The sequence below is a fragment of the Balaenoptera acutorostrata genome, chromosome 11, assembly GCF_949987535.1.
Source record: "Balaenoptera acutorostrata chromosome 11, mBalAcu1.1, whole genome shotgun sequence".
NCBI lineage: Eukaryota > Metazoa > Chordata > Mammalia > Artiodactyla > Balaenopteridae > Balaenoptera > Balaenoptera acutorostrata.
In genome coordinates, this window is record NC_080074.1 from 99,226,334 (window position 1) to 99,242,840 (window position 16,507).

General features: G+C 36.8%; 1 protein-coding gene across 1 annotated transcript in view; it reads left to right on the forward strand.

Annotated features, from left to right (window-relative positions):
* Positions 1 to 7,853: 7,853 nt before the first annotated feature.
* Positions 7,854 to 16,507, forward strand: part of LOC103016785 (pregnancy zone protein-like) — a 41,646-nt gene continuing 32,992 nt past the window's right edge. Inside the window, 8 exon segments of the mRNA XM_028162320.2 lie at positions 7,854 to 8,025; positions 10,044 to 10,224; positions 11,004 to 11,157; positions 11,305 to 11,357; positions 11,925 to 11,945; positions 12,405 to 12,573; positions 13,858 to 13,942; positions 16,038 to 16,161. Of these exon segments, the coding sequence (XP_028018121.2) occupies positions 7,943 to 8,025; positions 10,044 to 10,224; positions 11,004 to 11,157; positions 11,305 to 11,357; positions 11,925 to 11,945; positions 12,405 to 12,573; positions 13,858 to 13,942; positions 16,038 to 16,161 (870 nt within the window). The 5' untranslated portion in view covers positions 7,854 to 7,942.

Genomic DNA, 16,507 nt, shown 5'->3' on the forward strand with positions numbered 1-16,507 from the left:
ATTTTCCACACCCTAAAGAGGTGCACTCTCCATGATGTAATTTGTCCCCCCTTGAGTCAGCCCAGTAGTTGGGGAAGGAACATAAGGCCATGTCTAACTTACTGTTCTCCCAACATCTCTCCTCTCTCCTCTAGCTTGGAGCTCTTTTATGTCACCTTGGGAACTGAGGGGTCCCTTTTAGATTTTCAAAATAGGGCAGCATTCCCCCAAAACAATAAACTTATTTTTTTGAGTGGTTCCTTAAAAATGTCTGCTTATTTTCTTTTTAGGAAATTTCATATTAGCGTCTCTCAAGTTCACATTTTTATTATTTACTATTAATTATCACTATCCACTATCATTTTCTTGCAAAATCAGTCATGAAAACAAAACTGTTTACTACTTAAACTGACCCTCAATTGACCTTTGACTCTCTGGTCATTCACTGGATATGGAATAAGCTAGCTGGACTCAATAGAGTTTTATCATCTTACAAAATCTTTATTTTAATACTACCTCAAAAAATAATTATATAGAAATATTCTACCATCAGAAAGTGACAAGTGCTATGCTGACCACAGCATCTAAACTTTCTATTTTGGGGCACTACTGATCTCCCTTGCTCTATTTTTTTCCATAGCACTTGTCATTTTTGACATATTATATAATGCACTTGCTTATTGTCTTTATTGTTTATTGCCTGGCTCCTCTCGCTGGAATATAAGGCAGAGATTTCGTCCTGTTGCTCGCTGTTCCTTGGCAATGAGAACTATATCCAGTAATAGCAAGCACTCGGTAATTATCTGTTGAACAAATGAATGAAGAATCATGTTCCCATGAGACATGACACTTGCTTCTCATTGAGAGGTTGATCGATGAGCAAAGGTTTACTGTAAGGAAGTTAGCAGTGTGAACATCTGGGAGAAGAGAAATACAGGAGAAGGGAACAAAAGCACAGGTCCTTAAGATAGGAGGGTTCTCAGGTGCTGGAGGAGAGCGAGGCGTCAGTAGGACTGAAACAGCCAAGAGGAGTCAGCAGGTTGGGGGGTGGAGGATGGGGGAGTACCAGCATTTGCAAGGGGTGTGCAGGCATGGAAAATGTCTTTCTCCTGGACAAAACTTCCACGGATGACTCAGAGGAAGAAGACGGGGCTGGATGGAACATTGTTTTGCCACTAGGTCAGTTTTTCATTATGTGTACTGAAGAAAATACTACTACAGTCTTGAATAAAGCGGGCTAGAGGAAGCACAGCTGGGTTGACAAGTCCACTGGCCTGATCTCTGAATCAGCATGCTAGTGTTCACCGTGAGTCTTTCTAATAAGACAGAAAAAGAGCACGTACCTTACATTCTTTTTATCATTTGTCCTGCCTCTCAGAATTGGTGCAGGGAAATCCTCGAAGCGTGGAAATGTGTCATATAAGCCCCAGCATTTTCCAGTGTGCTCTCTACCAGACCAAGTACTCACAAAAATACTTGGAAATATACACAAGGTTAATCAGCAAGTTATCATGGAGGACTATCACAACCAAGATTCCTTCTTCTTTTATTCATTAAATATATCGGTACGAATGTCCCGTTTGTGTTAATGTGATTTTCAATTTCATTCTACTTATGGCAGCGATTCTAACTGTACCTCCCCCAATGTACACTAAGTGACAAGGACACCTCCATTCTCACCCACTCATGGTTGCTCAATGTTCTGTAAACATATTTTTCTTTGGAAGTAACAGTTTAGAAATATGTCCAAAGGTAATGATGTCTTTCATAGAATTTTTTTTTAAATAGCTTCATTTTGAGATTTTAAAAAATCTATTTTTATACAATTAAAATTGTATCAGAATTATCAGCAATTACAAAGTCAACTCTTTTCACTTTTACTTATTCTCCTCTCATCCCAGTTTATGTCAAAATTTAATGCTATTATTATAGTCAAAGCTTAGCTTTTGTTCCTTTTCATTTAGCAGTAAGTAATTAAAGCTTTTGATGTTGTGATAAAGTCTTCCTATCTTGATAGATGTGTAAGACAGATTCTACCAAGGCAATATACAGCATGTGTCTTCATTGTTACTAAGCATTTCAGTTCATCTCAAGTTTTATGAATATTAATTTTTGCTTTAGTGAATGATTTGGTGTGTGCAATTGTACTCTTTGTGTGGGAATTTCTTGGCTGAGTCATTTACACTTGGTGCGCAAAACCATGAATCTTACATATCAGTTATGTACAACAAATGTCCCCTGCACAAAAAAAGAGTTTCTAAGATAAAAAACTGGAAAGCCAGTTTTACTAACAATAACGAACATTTATATGGCACTCGCTCTATGACAGATACTTTCTAAGTACTTTAAGCGTGTTAACTAATGTAATCTAATCCTTGGAGAGCTACTCTTAAGCCAGCTTTGTATATGAGCTGAAGCCCTGAGAGGCTGTCATTTGCCCAGGATGGCACAGTAAGTGAGGAACCTGGGTTCCATTCCCAGGAGTTTGACAGTTGAGTCTATTCTCTTAACTACTATGTCATCCTGCTTTTAGGTCGGTTAGAGTATTCCCATATTGTATTTCAGATTGTTTCTTTTCCAGATGTTTTCCCTGATTATATGAACATTACTTTAGACAAGAAATGATACCAATTTGTTTTATTTATTCTTTCACTCAACAAATATTTATTGAGTGCCTATTAAACCGATGACTGGAATTTCATTACTATATTTTCATTCATGTGAGTTAAGTGGCTACCTACTATTAAAAGTTGGAATACCGTAACATTGATCTTTGACATTTGGCTAGAATCTGCCGTTAAGGTTCAGCTTTGGCCTCAACCTATTTCAACATCATTTTGGAATCCCTAAAACTGTGCATGATCAATAATCTTATGATCTTTGTAGATAATAATTATATAAGATCACTGTCATAATGTTGATAATTCAATCAAGACATGACTTGTGGATTTATTTTAATATATGAATATTTACTTATAATATGTATTTTAGATCTATCTTGGAGTGAAAAACTTGCTTGTCTTTTACAAAAAGACATTCAAAATATTGATATTTGCACAAAGTCTCTTAAATCAAGGAATCATAAGCCCATTGTAGGCCTCATACATCCATCCACCTTAAACATATTTCTGGTATAAAAAAAAGCATGACATTAAAAATGGGTACTTTTGGCTCATTTTGGAATTTTCTGTACTCATTCATATTGTGGTGGTGGATGGCAGAAATAATAAAAAGTTTCATTTTAAACCTCACCTCTTCCTTCCTCAACTCTTGTCAATGTTTGTATTGCCCCTGAGAGTTGCATAATAATAAAATAGAGAGCATGGAAAGAAACACTGAATCCAGGTAACAAATACCCAGTAAAGTTCTTTACCTTATCTTAGAAATCAGAAATGGGATAATTATCATAAGAATATATATTTGTGAGTTTATTACAATTAAAAATGAAATAATATTTTTCCTATCGGTCATAAAACTAATTTTACTGATTATCTGGACAATGACACCTGGCTTTGCAAATCAGATTATTGGTAGATGCTTTCTAGAAATTTAAACAGCTACATGTGCAAGTCATAGTTTTGACAATAATAAAAAGCACGTTATGAGGTTTTCTATTGACAGAAGTGTATTGAAATGAATAATATTTCAATCTCCCCAAAGTTCTTGAGTATATCAGGTGTCTTTAAGTAAGACAGTAACAATTAGCAACCATTTATAAGTGCTGGTAAGCCTTTTTTGCATTCTTTCGAGACACTGAGAATGAGAATGACTCTAGTGACTGAATTCCAAACCCTTTTGCAATTGACCTAGCTTCCAGTGCTTTGCTTTTAATAGAATTAAGGAGATCATATTTGATTTATCAGCTGATAGGTAATTAAAATTCTTCTGTAATGATGATTACAGTGTGACCTTTGGCTTATAACTTAGACACCTAAATATTTAAATGATAATGTTATAACGGAACTTCTCACATTTCTATCTCTCTCTTTATGTGAACGAGATTTCTTGGTGCTTACATCTATAGGATAGGACGTAGATAGGAATATTCTAGAATAAAATAGAGTAGAATAGAAAACATAGCAAGAGAATAGAGAGTTGAAACTTGTGTCAATCTAGCAGTAAGTAATATAAATCCAAAGACACATAATCTGATTGGGGGAGCCAGAAGGATGGAATATACATTTAATTTCATTAAGAAATGATTGTCAAATAAGATTTTTTCTTGTGTTTAATATACATTGAGATAATAGTGTGTGTGTGTATATATATATATATATATATATACACACACACACATACATATATATGTGTGTGTGTGTATATATATACAGTTTTGATAAAGAATATATTGACAGGGACTTCCCTGGTGGCACAGAGGCTAAGAATACGCCTGCCAATGCAAGGGAAACAGGTTCAAGACCTGGTCTGGGAAGATCCCACATGCCGTGGAGCAACTAACCTGTGTGCTACAACTACTGAGCCTATGCTCTAGAGCCGGCGAGCCACAGCTACTGAGCCCATGTGCCACAACTACTGAGCCCACGTGCCTAGAGCCTGGACTCCGCAACAAGAGAAGCCACCACAATGAGAAGCCCACATGCCACAACAAAGAGTAGCCCACGCACGCAGCAATGAAGACCCAACGCGGTCAAAAATAAATAAATAAGTAAATAAAATTTATTTAAAAAAAAGAATATATTGACAATAGTTGTAATGATAACTTGATCTAGAAAAGTTTATTACTACTCAGAACTGTATAGGTACAAGAACCTCTTTTACAGTTTCGATTATCTTTAGTTTCAGTAATGTGATCTTTAAAGTATATTGAAGCATAAAATACCAGGATAAAATTATCTGGGGAATTAGAATGGAAATCCAAGATCAAGGAAAAACAAGAATGATGTTAAGATTTCCAACTTGTAAAAGAAGAGTTCATGTATGTTTTACATGGATGATGGTAAGCAATAAATGACTGCAGTGTTTACATTTCATTGGATACATTTTATTTATTTATTTATTTTTGGCTGTGTTGGGTTTTCGTTTCTGTGCGAGGGCTTTCTCCAGTTGCGGCGAGCGGGGGCCACTCTTCATCGCGGTGCGCGGGCCACTCACTGTCGCAGCCTCTCCTGTTGCGGAGCACAGGCTCCAGACGGGCAGGCTCAGTAGTTGTGGCTCACGGGCCTAGTTGCTCCACGGCATGTGGGATCTTCCCGGACCGGGGCTCGAACCCGTGTCCCCCTGCATTGGCAGGCGGATTCCTAACACTGCGCCACCAGGGAAGCCCCTGGATACATTTTAAAAATGGTATTACAGTTTATTTTTTAAGTGTCAGTATTTATAATACACTTTTTGTTATCTTACTGGTGAAGAGAAGTTTTAGAAATCAAGTATGTGTGAAGGGTTACATGCTTAATAAAATTCTTTTAGGGAATACAAGGAAAAAAGAGTTGAAGACCACAGGAATATGTAAGCCTTAGCTGAGAATTCTGAGAACATATTGTTTATGCTCTACAATAAATATTTATAATGTATCTACTAATATTTTCAATTAAAAATCACAACAATAAAGTTTTGATAATACTTCAGATTTATTCTTCTATTCCAGAAGTTTAAACTACAATGGTGATTTTGCTTCATCCAAATGTGGATTTTTATACTTAGTCATTAGGCATTTGGCCAAAATATAGGTTTGGTATATATCCAAAAAGTATAATTATGCCTGTGAAAAGTAACATAGAGACTTCTTAAAAGTCATTTATTATTTATTGTAAGTTAATTTATTCCATATTAAGCTGGCAGAGAATGAAGATATTTATTTATGGCAGTGTAGGAGTGCAGGATGGAAGTGGAGAGAGCATAAAGTTTCTAACGAGAGAGGAAACCAAACTGAAGCAGAAGAGTTTTATATTCATTCAGCAAGCGTTTACCAACTACCAAGGGTTCGCACAATGTATTATTACATTTTACTCTGACCTGGCATTATATCACTCATAGTCTATCATCATGATTGGGGGACTTCCCTGGTGGTCCAGTGGTAAAGAATCTGCCTTAGATTGCAGGGGACGTGGATTCGATCCCTAGTCAGGGAATTAAGATCCCACGGGGCAACTAAGCCTGCATGCCGCAACTACTGAGCTCTTGTGCCTCAACTAGAGCCTGTGTGCTGCAGACTACGGAGCCCACGTGCCCTGAAGCCCACGTGCCACAACTAGAGAAGAGAAAACCCGCACACCACAACTAGAGAGAAGCCCGCTCACCACAACAAAGAGCCCACATGCCTCAATGAAGATCCTGCGTGCTGCAATTAAGACCCAACGCAGCCATAAAAAATAAATAAGAAATAAATATGATCATGATTGGCATTTTATTTATTTTTTAATTAATTTTTATTGGAGTATAGTTGATTTACAATGTTGTGTTAGTTTCATGTGCACAGCAAAGTGAATCAGTTATACATATATCCACTCTTTTTTAGATTTTTTTCCCATATAGGTCATTATGGAGTACTGAGTAGAGTTCCCTGTGCTATATGGTAGGTTCTTATTAGTTATCTATATTATATATAGTAGTGTGTATATGTCAGTCCCAGTCTCCCAAATTATCCCTCCCCCACCCCTTAACCTTAAGTTTGTTTTCTACAGCTGTGACTCTATTTCTGTTTTGTAAGTTCGTTTGTACCATTTTTTTAGATTCCACATGTAAGTGATATCGTATGATATTTGTCTTTCTCTGTCTGACTTACTTCACTCAGTATGACGATCTCGAGGTCCATCCGTGTCGCTGCAAATGGCATGATTTTGTTCTTTTTTATGGCTAATACTCCATTGTGTATATGTACCACATCTTCTTTATCCATTCCTCTGTTGATGGACATTTAGGTTGCTTCCATGTCCTGGCTATTGTAAATAATGTAAATGTGAATTTTAACATCTTACAAATCTGTAGTTTTATAGTTCACTAGGGACTGTCATGTACGGTATCTTCATTTCTCACTCTTTCAGATCATATACAAAAATGTATGTCAAGAACTAAATATACCTCATCCAGGGGAGTGCTTGTTTCTCCTCATATTGAATTTTATAGTTTAAACCAGTTCTCTATTCAAAACACACACACTTGAATTTTTTGGAGTCCTAGTTATACTAATGTAATAGTGTGGATCTTTTTAATTTTCAGAATTCCATAAAAATAGATTCTAACATCCCATCTCCTTAGAAAAGCAAATAGGATGAGGATCACTATTGATAAAATGTTTATGTTTCTCACGGTAAAATAAATAAGAATGTTCATCAAACAAAGATTATTTCCTTAGAGGATAAAATTAATTTATTGGCTTTATATTCTAGATGTTAAATGAACTAAGAAACTATAAAAATGCATTACATGGGTTCATTTTCTTTATAAACAAACAAATATATAAGGACAGCTGTAAAAAGCAAAAGCTAAGCTTTTAAACAAAGGAGAGATCATCTTCATACTTACTTTGTTTAACATCTGTGATAAATTTTATTTCTTTGTTTCATTAAATAACTGTATTGGGTGAAGCTTGGGAGAATATGTGATGCTCCCTGGTCTACCAAGAAGAGATTTGGGAAGTGTATTTACATAAATAGCTCTTGTTAAAAAAGAAAAAGATCAAGAATGTTGATTGATTTCATCAAATCACGTCATTTACTTTGTTTTTTCTTAAAGATATTTAAAGTGTTGATTAATAATCAGAGCTAATGTAGCCTCAACATACTATTTTTCAGGCACTTAGAAAATTTGAGCAAGTGGATGAAAGTGATCTGCAATTGATTTTTTTATACTGGAAGTAGTTAATATGTTACCAAAAAAAAAAATGGTTAGCCATTTACTTTTACTGCCCATTAGGTAAAATAAAAACCAGTGATTCTGGAACAAGAACAGAGTTCAAGGAATCAAGGACTCAAGAGTCCCATTCTTTCCTATTCCTCTCTGCACCATGAGGGGATGTCAGCTGCCTATTCCAGTCTTGATTCTGCTTTCCTTGCTCCTGCCCAGAGATGCTTCAGCTGCCTCCAAACCGTAAGCAACATTTCCAGAAAAGTCTATTGCTCCTCTTCCCATTGTGTTATCAGCTTCTTGATGTCTGTCTTTTTATTTATTTCCTGATTCCCTCTGAAATTATCTGTTGTTGAAAACGCTCAGAAGTGTTGATAAATTGTTATTGCACAGGTGGTAAAAGGCATACTCCAGTTCGAGAAAACTCAGAGATATAGGGCAGTAACATTTGTGAATAATTTACCAAATAAGATTATAGAATTATACAACATTCATCAAATAAGAATATAGAATTCCTACCAAAAAAAGATAAATTCTTTTTTGACTGGTGCAAAAGGCTGCAGTGTCTTGGCCATTGTAAAGTGACTCAGTGTCTGTGTCTTCCCCAAGCAGGTATTCCCAAGATGGATGCATGACTTACAGACAAGCCAGGGTTTGTGTGTCATTTCACTCAATCCTACAGCAAAACTTTAGGGCTGGCATTAGATTTGAGAATATACAGATTAACAAAATGTGGCCCCTGCCCTTAGTACCTCATAGTATAAAAAAGAGAGAGATAGAGAGCACAGCAAATGAAATAAAATGCAAAAACAGAACCAGGCATTGTAGGATTCTGTGAGAATACTCAGAGATAACCTAACTCTTCATGGGAACTGATACAAGTGAAGGGGCATCACCAAAGTCTACATAAGAAAGTTGCTTTTGAGATGAGTCTTATGAAGCCAATAGAAGTTTTCCAGCTAGACCAGGACATTTCAGAAAGAGAGAGGGTCATGGGCCAGCAGAGCATCACAAAGTGCAGCAAATTTAGGTGATTGTAAACGATGGGCAAACCGCAACAGGAGAATATTTTCTTCTGGATGTATATGGTAATGTGTCTGATGATTAGCCTAGTTTTTCTTCCATCTCTGGAGAGTGGAAGAAAGAAAAGAGCTAAGGTTGCTTCTGAAACAGTAGTGAAAAGCGATTCAGCTCCTCTCCATGTATTATCGTTATCTCTTAATGTTTCCTGGAACAAAGAGTTTTGTGATATCATCCATAGGAAACCCAAGACCACATGTGGATAGGTTTTCTTACTGGTTTCAATGATAATTAATTGATTAATAATATTGTTTGTTACTTAAAAACATTTTAAGTTTTTTGGGGATTTATTTACATATAACTGAGAATTAAAATTGTAAGATATTTAAAGTGTACAATACATATATATTGTGAAAGTATTCTCCCCATTGAGTTTAATTAATCTATCAATCTAACAATTAATCTAACACATCTATCTCTCATATTTATTTGGGGGGGTGAGAACACTTAAGTTCTGCTCTCATAGCAAATTTCAATTATATAATTTCAATTATACAGTGTTATCAACTATAGTCACCATGTTATATAGTACATCCTCAGACAGACCTTATTCAACTTACAAATGAAAGTTTGTGTCCTTTTACCAACCTATCCCTATTTTCCTCCATCCCCCATTCCCTGGTAACCATTTTTCTGCTCTATGTTTCTGAGTTTGACTTTTTTTTAAGACTCCGCATGTTGTAAGAGATACCATGCAGTATTTGTCTTTCTCTATCTGGTTCATTTCACTTAGCGTAATGCCCTCAAGGCCCATCCATGTTGTCATGAACAGCAGGATTTCTGAATAATATTTGTGTGTGTGCATGTGTGCATGCGCGTGCGTGTGTATGATCACATTTACTTGATTCACTGAAAATTTCTAAGTTTGAAAATTATTTCTATACAAAATATATAACAACTCATGGAGTGCTTATCCATAACTTATGAATAGGTTTACTAATATTGAGAGTGAATATTTCCACAGTATAGTAGAAGCATACTGATGTTTAACTTGGTAGGGGTTTTCTGACTTTCTAAGGCCTTCTGGATTGGTCTTTGAAGAAAATACTCCTCTCCACTCCTGTTGAAATCTGGCTCTGCTCTCTGATTGGTGATGATAGCAAAGATCATCTAGAAAACAACCACAGTAATGATGTCTTTTTAGCCCCTCCATGGTTGACCCAGACCCCTCTTCTCCGCAGGCAGTACCTGGTCCTGGTCCCATCACAGCTGTATGCTGGGGTTACCGAGAAGGCCTGTGTTGTGCTTAATCACCTGAATGAGACAGTGGAACTGACAGTAACTCTGGAGTATGAGATGCAGAGCAGGAATCTCCTCACAGACCTGGAGGCGAAGCACTCCTTCTACTGCAGCTCCTTCATGGTCAGTATCCCTCCTTGGGAAGAGGGAGAGCATTACAGGGAGAGCGTGTTAGTTGATGCCTTGCATTCTGACCCCCAACAATAAAAAAGCAAAAGGAAGAAAAAAATGAGGAGTACAGAGCAAATTTCAAATTAGAGTCTAAAAATAAAAGTTCTACTGAATATACTTACATAATATTTACAAACAGAACTAGTGCAATATACAAAAGATAATAATGGTTATAGGAAGGACTTCTATAACCATTATTATCTTTGCTCTTAAAGTAAACTTCTAAGGAAAATAATGTTCATGCCATTACAGATATAAACACATAGATTCATAAAGTTAAGTGACTTCTCTAAGATCTCGCAGATGGTTGATGGTTAATGTATTGTCCTTGTAACCTTTAATTAACTTAAAGTATTAAATAGTTAATCATACCAGCTTACTGCCAACAATGATATGTAATGCTGTTTTTGACCGTTGAAAAATAAAATTTAATAATTATTTTAATACTACCATATTGCTGTGAAAATGTGAGCTTGTTATTGCCTTCATTGTCATAACTTGTTGAAGAATTAGTTCATTTTATTGCAATGACATTTTTCCTTCAGTCAAATCAACAATTCGTTGCTGTCATGTTACACGATCATAATAATCTGTAAAAAGAGGGGACATCACCTTTGACCCTATCCCTTACTAATTTTCATGGGACTAACCAGAGAAATGAGAAAATCACAGCGGCTGAGACATTCAGAAGTGGATCTGGGCAGATTCTTCAGCTCTTTTCGGTTTTACAGATTCCGGAGTCATCATCTTCCTCAGCATTCATTACTGTGCAGGTGAAAGGGTCAACCCAGCACTTCATAAAGAGGAAGCCGATGCACATAACAAAAGTAGAAAGCCTAGTCTTTGTCCAGACAGACAAACCCATCTACAAACCAGGACAAACAGGTACAAAGAATCAAATGAGCAAAAGCAATTTGAAAGGTTGAAGGTGTGGTTCTCTATTAATTTATGGAAATCCTGGCACGTTGTTATCTGTCTTACCACCCTGAGTTCCCACTGGAGGGTTTCATGAGAAAAATCTCTATGTTTCAGTGAGATTCCGCATTGTCTCTGTGGATGTCAATTTTCACCCTTTGAATGAAATGGTGAGTGTCACAACAGTGGGTAAGATTGGCAGAAACAGGCAAAAATGTAAAACCTATTCTTTTGGAGAACCGAGACCAATATGAGATTCTTAAATCTATCACAGAAAGATCTCAGAAGTGTATCGCTGCTGGAGAATAAGGGAGATCAGCTCATCAACTACATTTTTAAAATAAATTAAATACTCAGTTAAAATTATCCCCTTAAAGACTCAATTATTTTCATTGAACTGAAGAAAATAAATGCATTTCATTTCTCTCCTAGAGAAATGGAGAATTTCTCAGAGATAAACATCATCTGCAAAATAAACTATTATTAGGACCTTTTTACCTAAATGTAGGTTTCTCAATTGTACATTATTTCATTAAAGGGAAGTCATGACTTCTTAAGAGACGTGTGTCCCAAACTAAACATATAAAGGTTTGTGAATGAAATGGGGCCACATTTCCTCATTTGGACAAGAAATGAACAGGCTCACTTCCTCTGGTCCCGATACTGTATTAATGCTAATGTCATGGTGTTCTCTTTCTAAACTCTATCTCACACTCATACTATTTCTTTCTTTTCAGTTCCCAGTGGTTTATATTGAGGTAGGTAATATATTGTGTATCTCAGTTGGGGTGAGGACTCACTGCCAGTTGTGTTAAATTGCCTCTCTCCACCTCCACCTTCCCCACTGGCACTTCACCAAAACTAAATAAACACCGTTTTCCCTGTCTCTCTTCAATCCTGGGGAGAGTAGATAAGATATAAATGACGGAACAAAATTCCCTGAGATGATGCAATTTAGTGGCTCTTCCAATATTTCTGACCAAGATGGGTATGCATAATCTCAAAAAGAGGTACTATCACCTGTCATATCTCATAGCTGGGAAAGATGTCCTTTGCTCAGTCTAGAATTCCTAGAAATCTTTGCTAATACCTCTGGTGCCAATTTACCAATCAGCTAATTTTCCAACTCCCAATGTCACTCTCCCTGAAAAGCTGTTCCCCTACTCAAAATTATATATTCAGTTGCTTCTATGAACTTGTGATGTTTTTACCTATAGAATCCCAAGAGGAACCGGATTTTCCAATGGCACAATCTCAAATTGCACTGGGGACTCAACCAGCTCTCTTTCCCACTCTCAGTGGAGCCCACGCTGGGTCCCTACAAGGTCATACTGCAGAAGGAGTCAGGGGAAAAAATAGAGCACTCTTTTGAGGTGAATGAGTATGGTAAGAATTCTGCATGTGTCCAAGATATTTATGACATTATAGAATGTAAGACTGGATCATTTTTACATGTAGGTGACAAGCAAAAATCTAGCATATAATAGTTGAAAATCAGCAAGCCTTTTTATTTATTTAAATATTTGCTAAGCACGTTTCATGCACTATCTCATTTAATCCTTACAGTAGCCCTCTGAGGCAGATCCTAAACCTTCTCCAGTTTACAAACGAACATATTAATACTAGAAAAGTTAGTAATTTACCAAAATCACAGAGCCAACAAGAAGCAAGAGAAATTTTAATAGTTCCATCTGACCCTATTCAAACATCAATTGTTAACCAATACATTATGTTATCTACGTGCATCTCTTGATCTATATCTTATAACAGGAGGTATTTCCTGGGATTACATCCTGGCTGTGTGTGACCTACATGTAATCTACTCTAATAATAGTAATCAGACATTGAAACCATCTTATTAGTTATCAGTTATGCGGATTTTCTAATGTAAGTTAAATATATCATGCCTTGGATAAGGAGACCTATCACAAAAACAGGATTCCCAAAACTCACCAGAACTGCCATGAGAATTATAGAACCAGGGATTCATTATAGAAATAACAAACATTACACACAACTACGAGAGAGGCTGGAAAAGTCAGAGTCCAACAGGAGGAGATGGCAGATCAGAGGAAATTACTAACCAGTCCTTCTGAAGCATTGGTGGGGATGGACAGATCAGAACACACAAGGGCACCTTCAGATGCCAGAGTGGAACACGAAGGGAAACTGACAGGAGAATCAATGGAAGACTGTTACCTCTCCTTACCTACCACTCCAGTATTTCTATAACCAGGTGCTGATGGTGGGCCTAGGGTCTCTGTGAGTCAGCAGGGTTTAGAAGTTGGGAAGGAGAGCTGGACACAGAGAGGGAAAAAATAAGGACAAACTGGAAACTGTTGGTCCCTCTGTACCTGTAACCGCGTCTAACCATGGTGATCTTCAGAGACTAATGATGCTACTTTCCTCCCACCTTTGAAATCTTGGACAAATTCAGAGAAGGAGATTCTAGGGACCATAATACCAGCTTTTAACCAAGTTAACATGGTACCAACTGCCCATGGTTATGACGGCATCTCCTTTGCCAGTAGTGGCCCTGCTGCCCCTTATTGTAATTGAAATCACTTTATGTGACCCTTTGTTACAAGGTTCTGTAGTAGAATCATTACTAATACTTACAGGACCTCCTGCCCACTCTCAACCATTTTTTTTCTCTTTTATTGATAACAGTTTTGCCCAAATTTGAAGTCCAAGTGAAAATGCCCAAGACTATTGGTTTTCTAGATGATGAATTTGTGGTATCTGTCTGCAGCCTGTGAGTTACATTTTTTTCATCTCATTTCTTTTTCCCTACTTTATTTGTATTGCGCATAATGATCACTGGACTTTGAAGTGTTTTAATTAGCGAAGGAATGACTGTCTCCCCAACTTGTCTGAACTCAGACTAGGGAGCAGGGGTGGTGGCATACAACACTTTTACTGCTAATAATGAAAATTATTAACTGAGCACTTAAAATGTGCCAGGCAATGTTTTAAGTGCCTTGCACTTATTTACATTTTTTTTCTTACACTAACCCTATGAGATGGGGATAATTATCCTCATTTTACAAATGAGGAAACTGCAACACATAAAGGATAAAATAACTTGTTCAAGTTCCTACAGACAGTAAATTCCAGAAGACTGGAATTTAAATCCAACAGTTCACTCCAGACCCTGAACCCTTCACCACTATTCTATATTGCCTCTGAAAGTAAAAAAAAAAAAAAAAAATCTAGCTTCATGAAGCATTTCTATATTTCTATATCCCAGACACTGGGCTAAATTGAACCTGGGCCATCCAACTCTGGAGCCCATGCTCATAGATTCCATGTTATTCCATGTCTTATTATTTCCATTTTTTTTATAGTTCCCAATTTCTTAGACTATGGAAAGCTAGAAAGAAGCTAAGTAGACCCTCTATCTTAAAGGCTGGATATATAAGGTAGAATTTAAAATACATGTCATTTATTTCTTCCCTGCTTACTTTTAGTGCAGTAGAGTTACCCCCTACATGCACCAAGGAGGTTGATTTTACTTCTTGCTTCTAAAAACAACATGAAAAACATGTTTTCATTCTTCTCACCAGCTCTGATGCTATAAATTTTTCCATCAGAGGGAAAGGCTTTTGATTCAGATTTAAAGATAAGATTCAACAAAGTGATTAAATTTAGTAAATAATTTATTACTTTACCAGCACTTTTTTTTGTTGGGGGGAGACTATAAAAAGAGGAAGCTTGGGGCTTCACAGTTTGGGCAGTAAGTCTCTAACCTAAGTCTGCATCAGAATCTATGGATGTTCTTAGTTAAAATGTAGATTCCTCAGCTCCACCTCTAGAGATTCCAATCATAAATCTGAGGAAGGATTTGGGACTCTGAATATCACTGCATATCTCAGGGAATCTCAATGTGGGTGGTCCATGAAGCATACTTTAAGAAGCAGTAGACTAAGTTCAGCTTCACGTCATGTCTTAGTCCGTTCAGGCTGCCATAACAAAATACCACAGACTGGGGAGCTTATTAACAACAGAAATTTATTGCTTACAGTTCTAGAGGCAGGTAAATCCAAGATCAAGATGCCAACATGGTCAAGTTCTGGTGAAGGTCCTCTTTCTGGTTCATAACTGGTGTCTTCTCGTTGTGTCCTTACATGGAGGAAGGGACAAGAGAGCTCTCTGGAGCCTCTTTTATAAAGGCACTAACCCATTCCTGAGAACTTCACCCTCCTCCCAAAGGCCTCACCTCCTAATACGATCATCTTTTGGGGTTTAGAATTTCAACACGTGAATTTTGGGGGGACGTAAATATTCAGGCCATACCACGTCACATCTCTCCATCAGATTTGGCAGAATCCGACTGTCATCATGATACTGTTCACTTATAATGTTTTTGTTCTATAGCTAGTGCTTTCCCATTTAATTCCTCATTTATCCTCTTAAACTATACATGAGTTAGGGAGGACTTAGAAATACACTGTGTATGCTTCCCTAATTTTTTTCCTAAAACAACTTAGGAGGTATTGGCAAAGCTAGAATCATAACCTAGATAATCTGACAGCAGAGAAAGAAGGAAATAAGGCAGTTTTATAATAAAACTTCAGCTGAGAGGGAAGAAAGATCTGAGAAAAACTGCATTGTTACTTTTCCATTTGGAGGTGTTTCAAAAAGTATTTCAGTATTCAGTAAGTATTTTCTCTTAGAGTTGTAGATAATTAAGACAGTTTCAGAATAAGTGCGTCTAAAGTACAAATGCTTTGGAAGGAAATACAATTTCTGTCAGTGAGTAAGATGGGTATATGAATGGATCAAATCCTGTGAAGAACATCTGAGTTATTTATGTTAAGTATTTTTTGTGTGACTCTTTACTGTTATAGATACACATATGGAAAGCCTGTCCGTGGTCTGGTGACAATTAATGTGTGCAGAAGATATTCACGATACAGTTCTACCTGCCATGGAAAACATTCACAAAGTATCTGTGAAGAATTTAGTCAGCAGGTATATGGAAATCACTCTCCCCAGGACACTAACACCAGATCTTGGTTTCTTGTGGCTGATAATAGAATAGAGAATACAATACAATACAATACAATATGAGAGTAGTGTTTGAAATAGTCACCTAGGAGAAGTGTGGAGTAAGGGAAACATTTTAAGATTGCCTGGCAATGATCGGAACCAACTTGAGGGCTGGGCTCATGGATTTATAATGGTATTTATTTGGCCAGTTTTGTAATTTCCTTCTGACCGCAATTGACATGCCAGGTATATGGGCATAAAAGGATGTGGAAGTCTCCAAAGTTGGCTTTTATCAAACGGATAATAGAAGAAGAATGTGACAGATGTT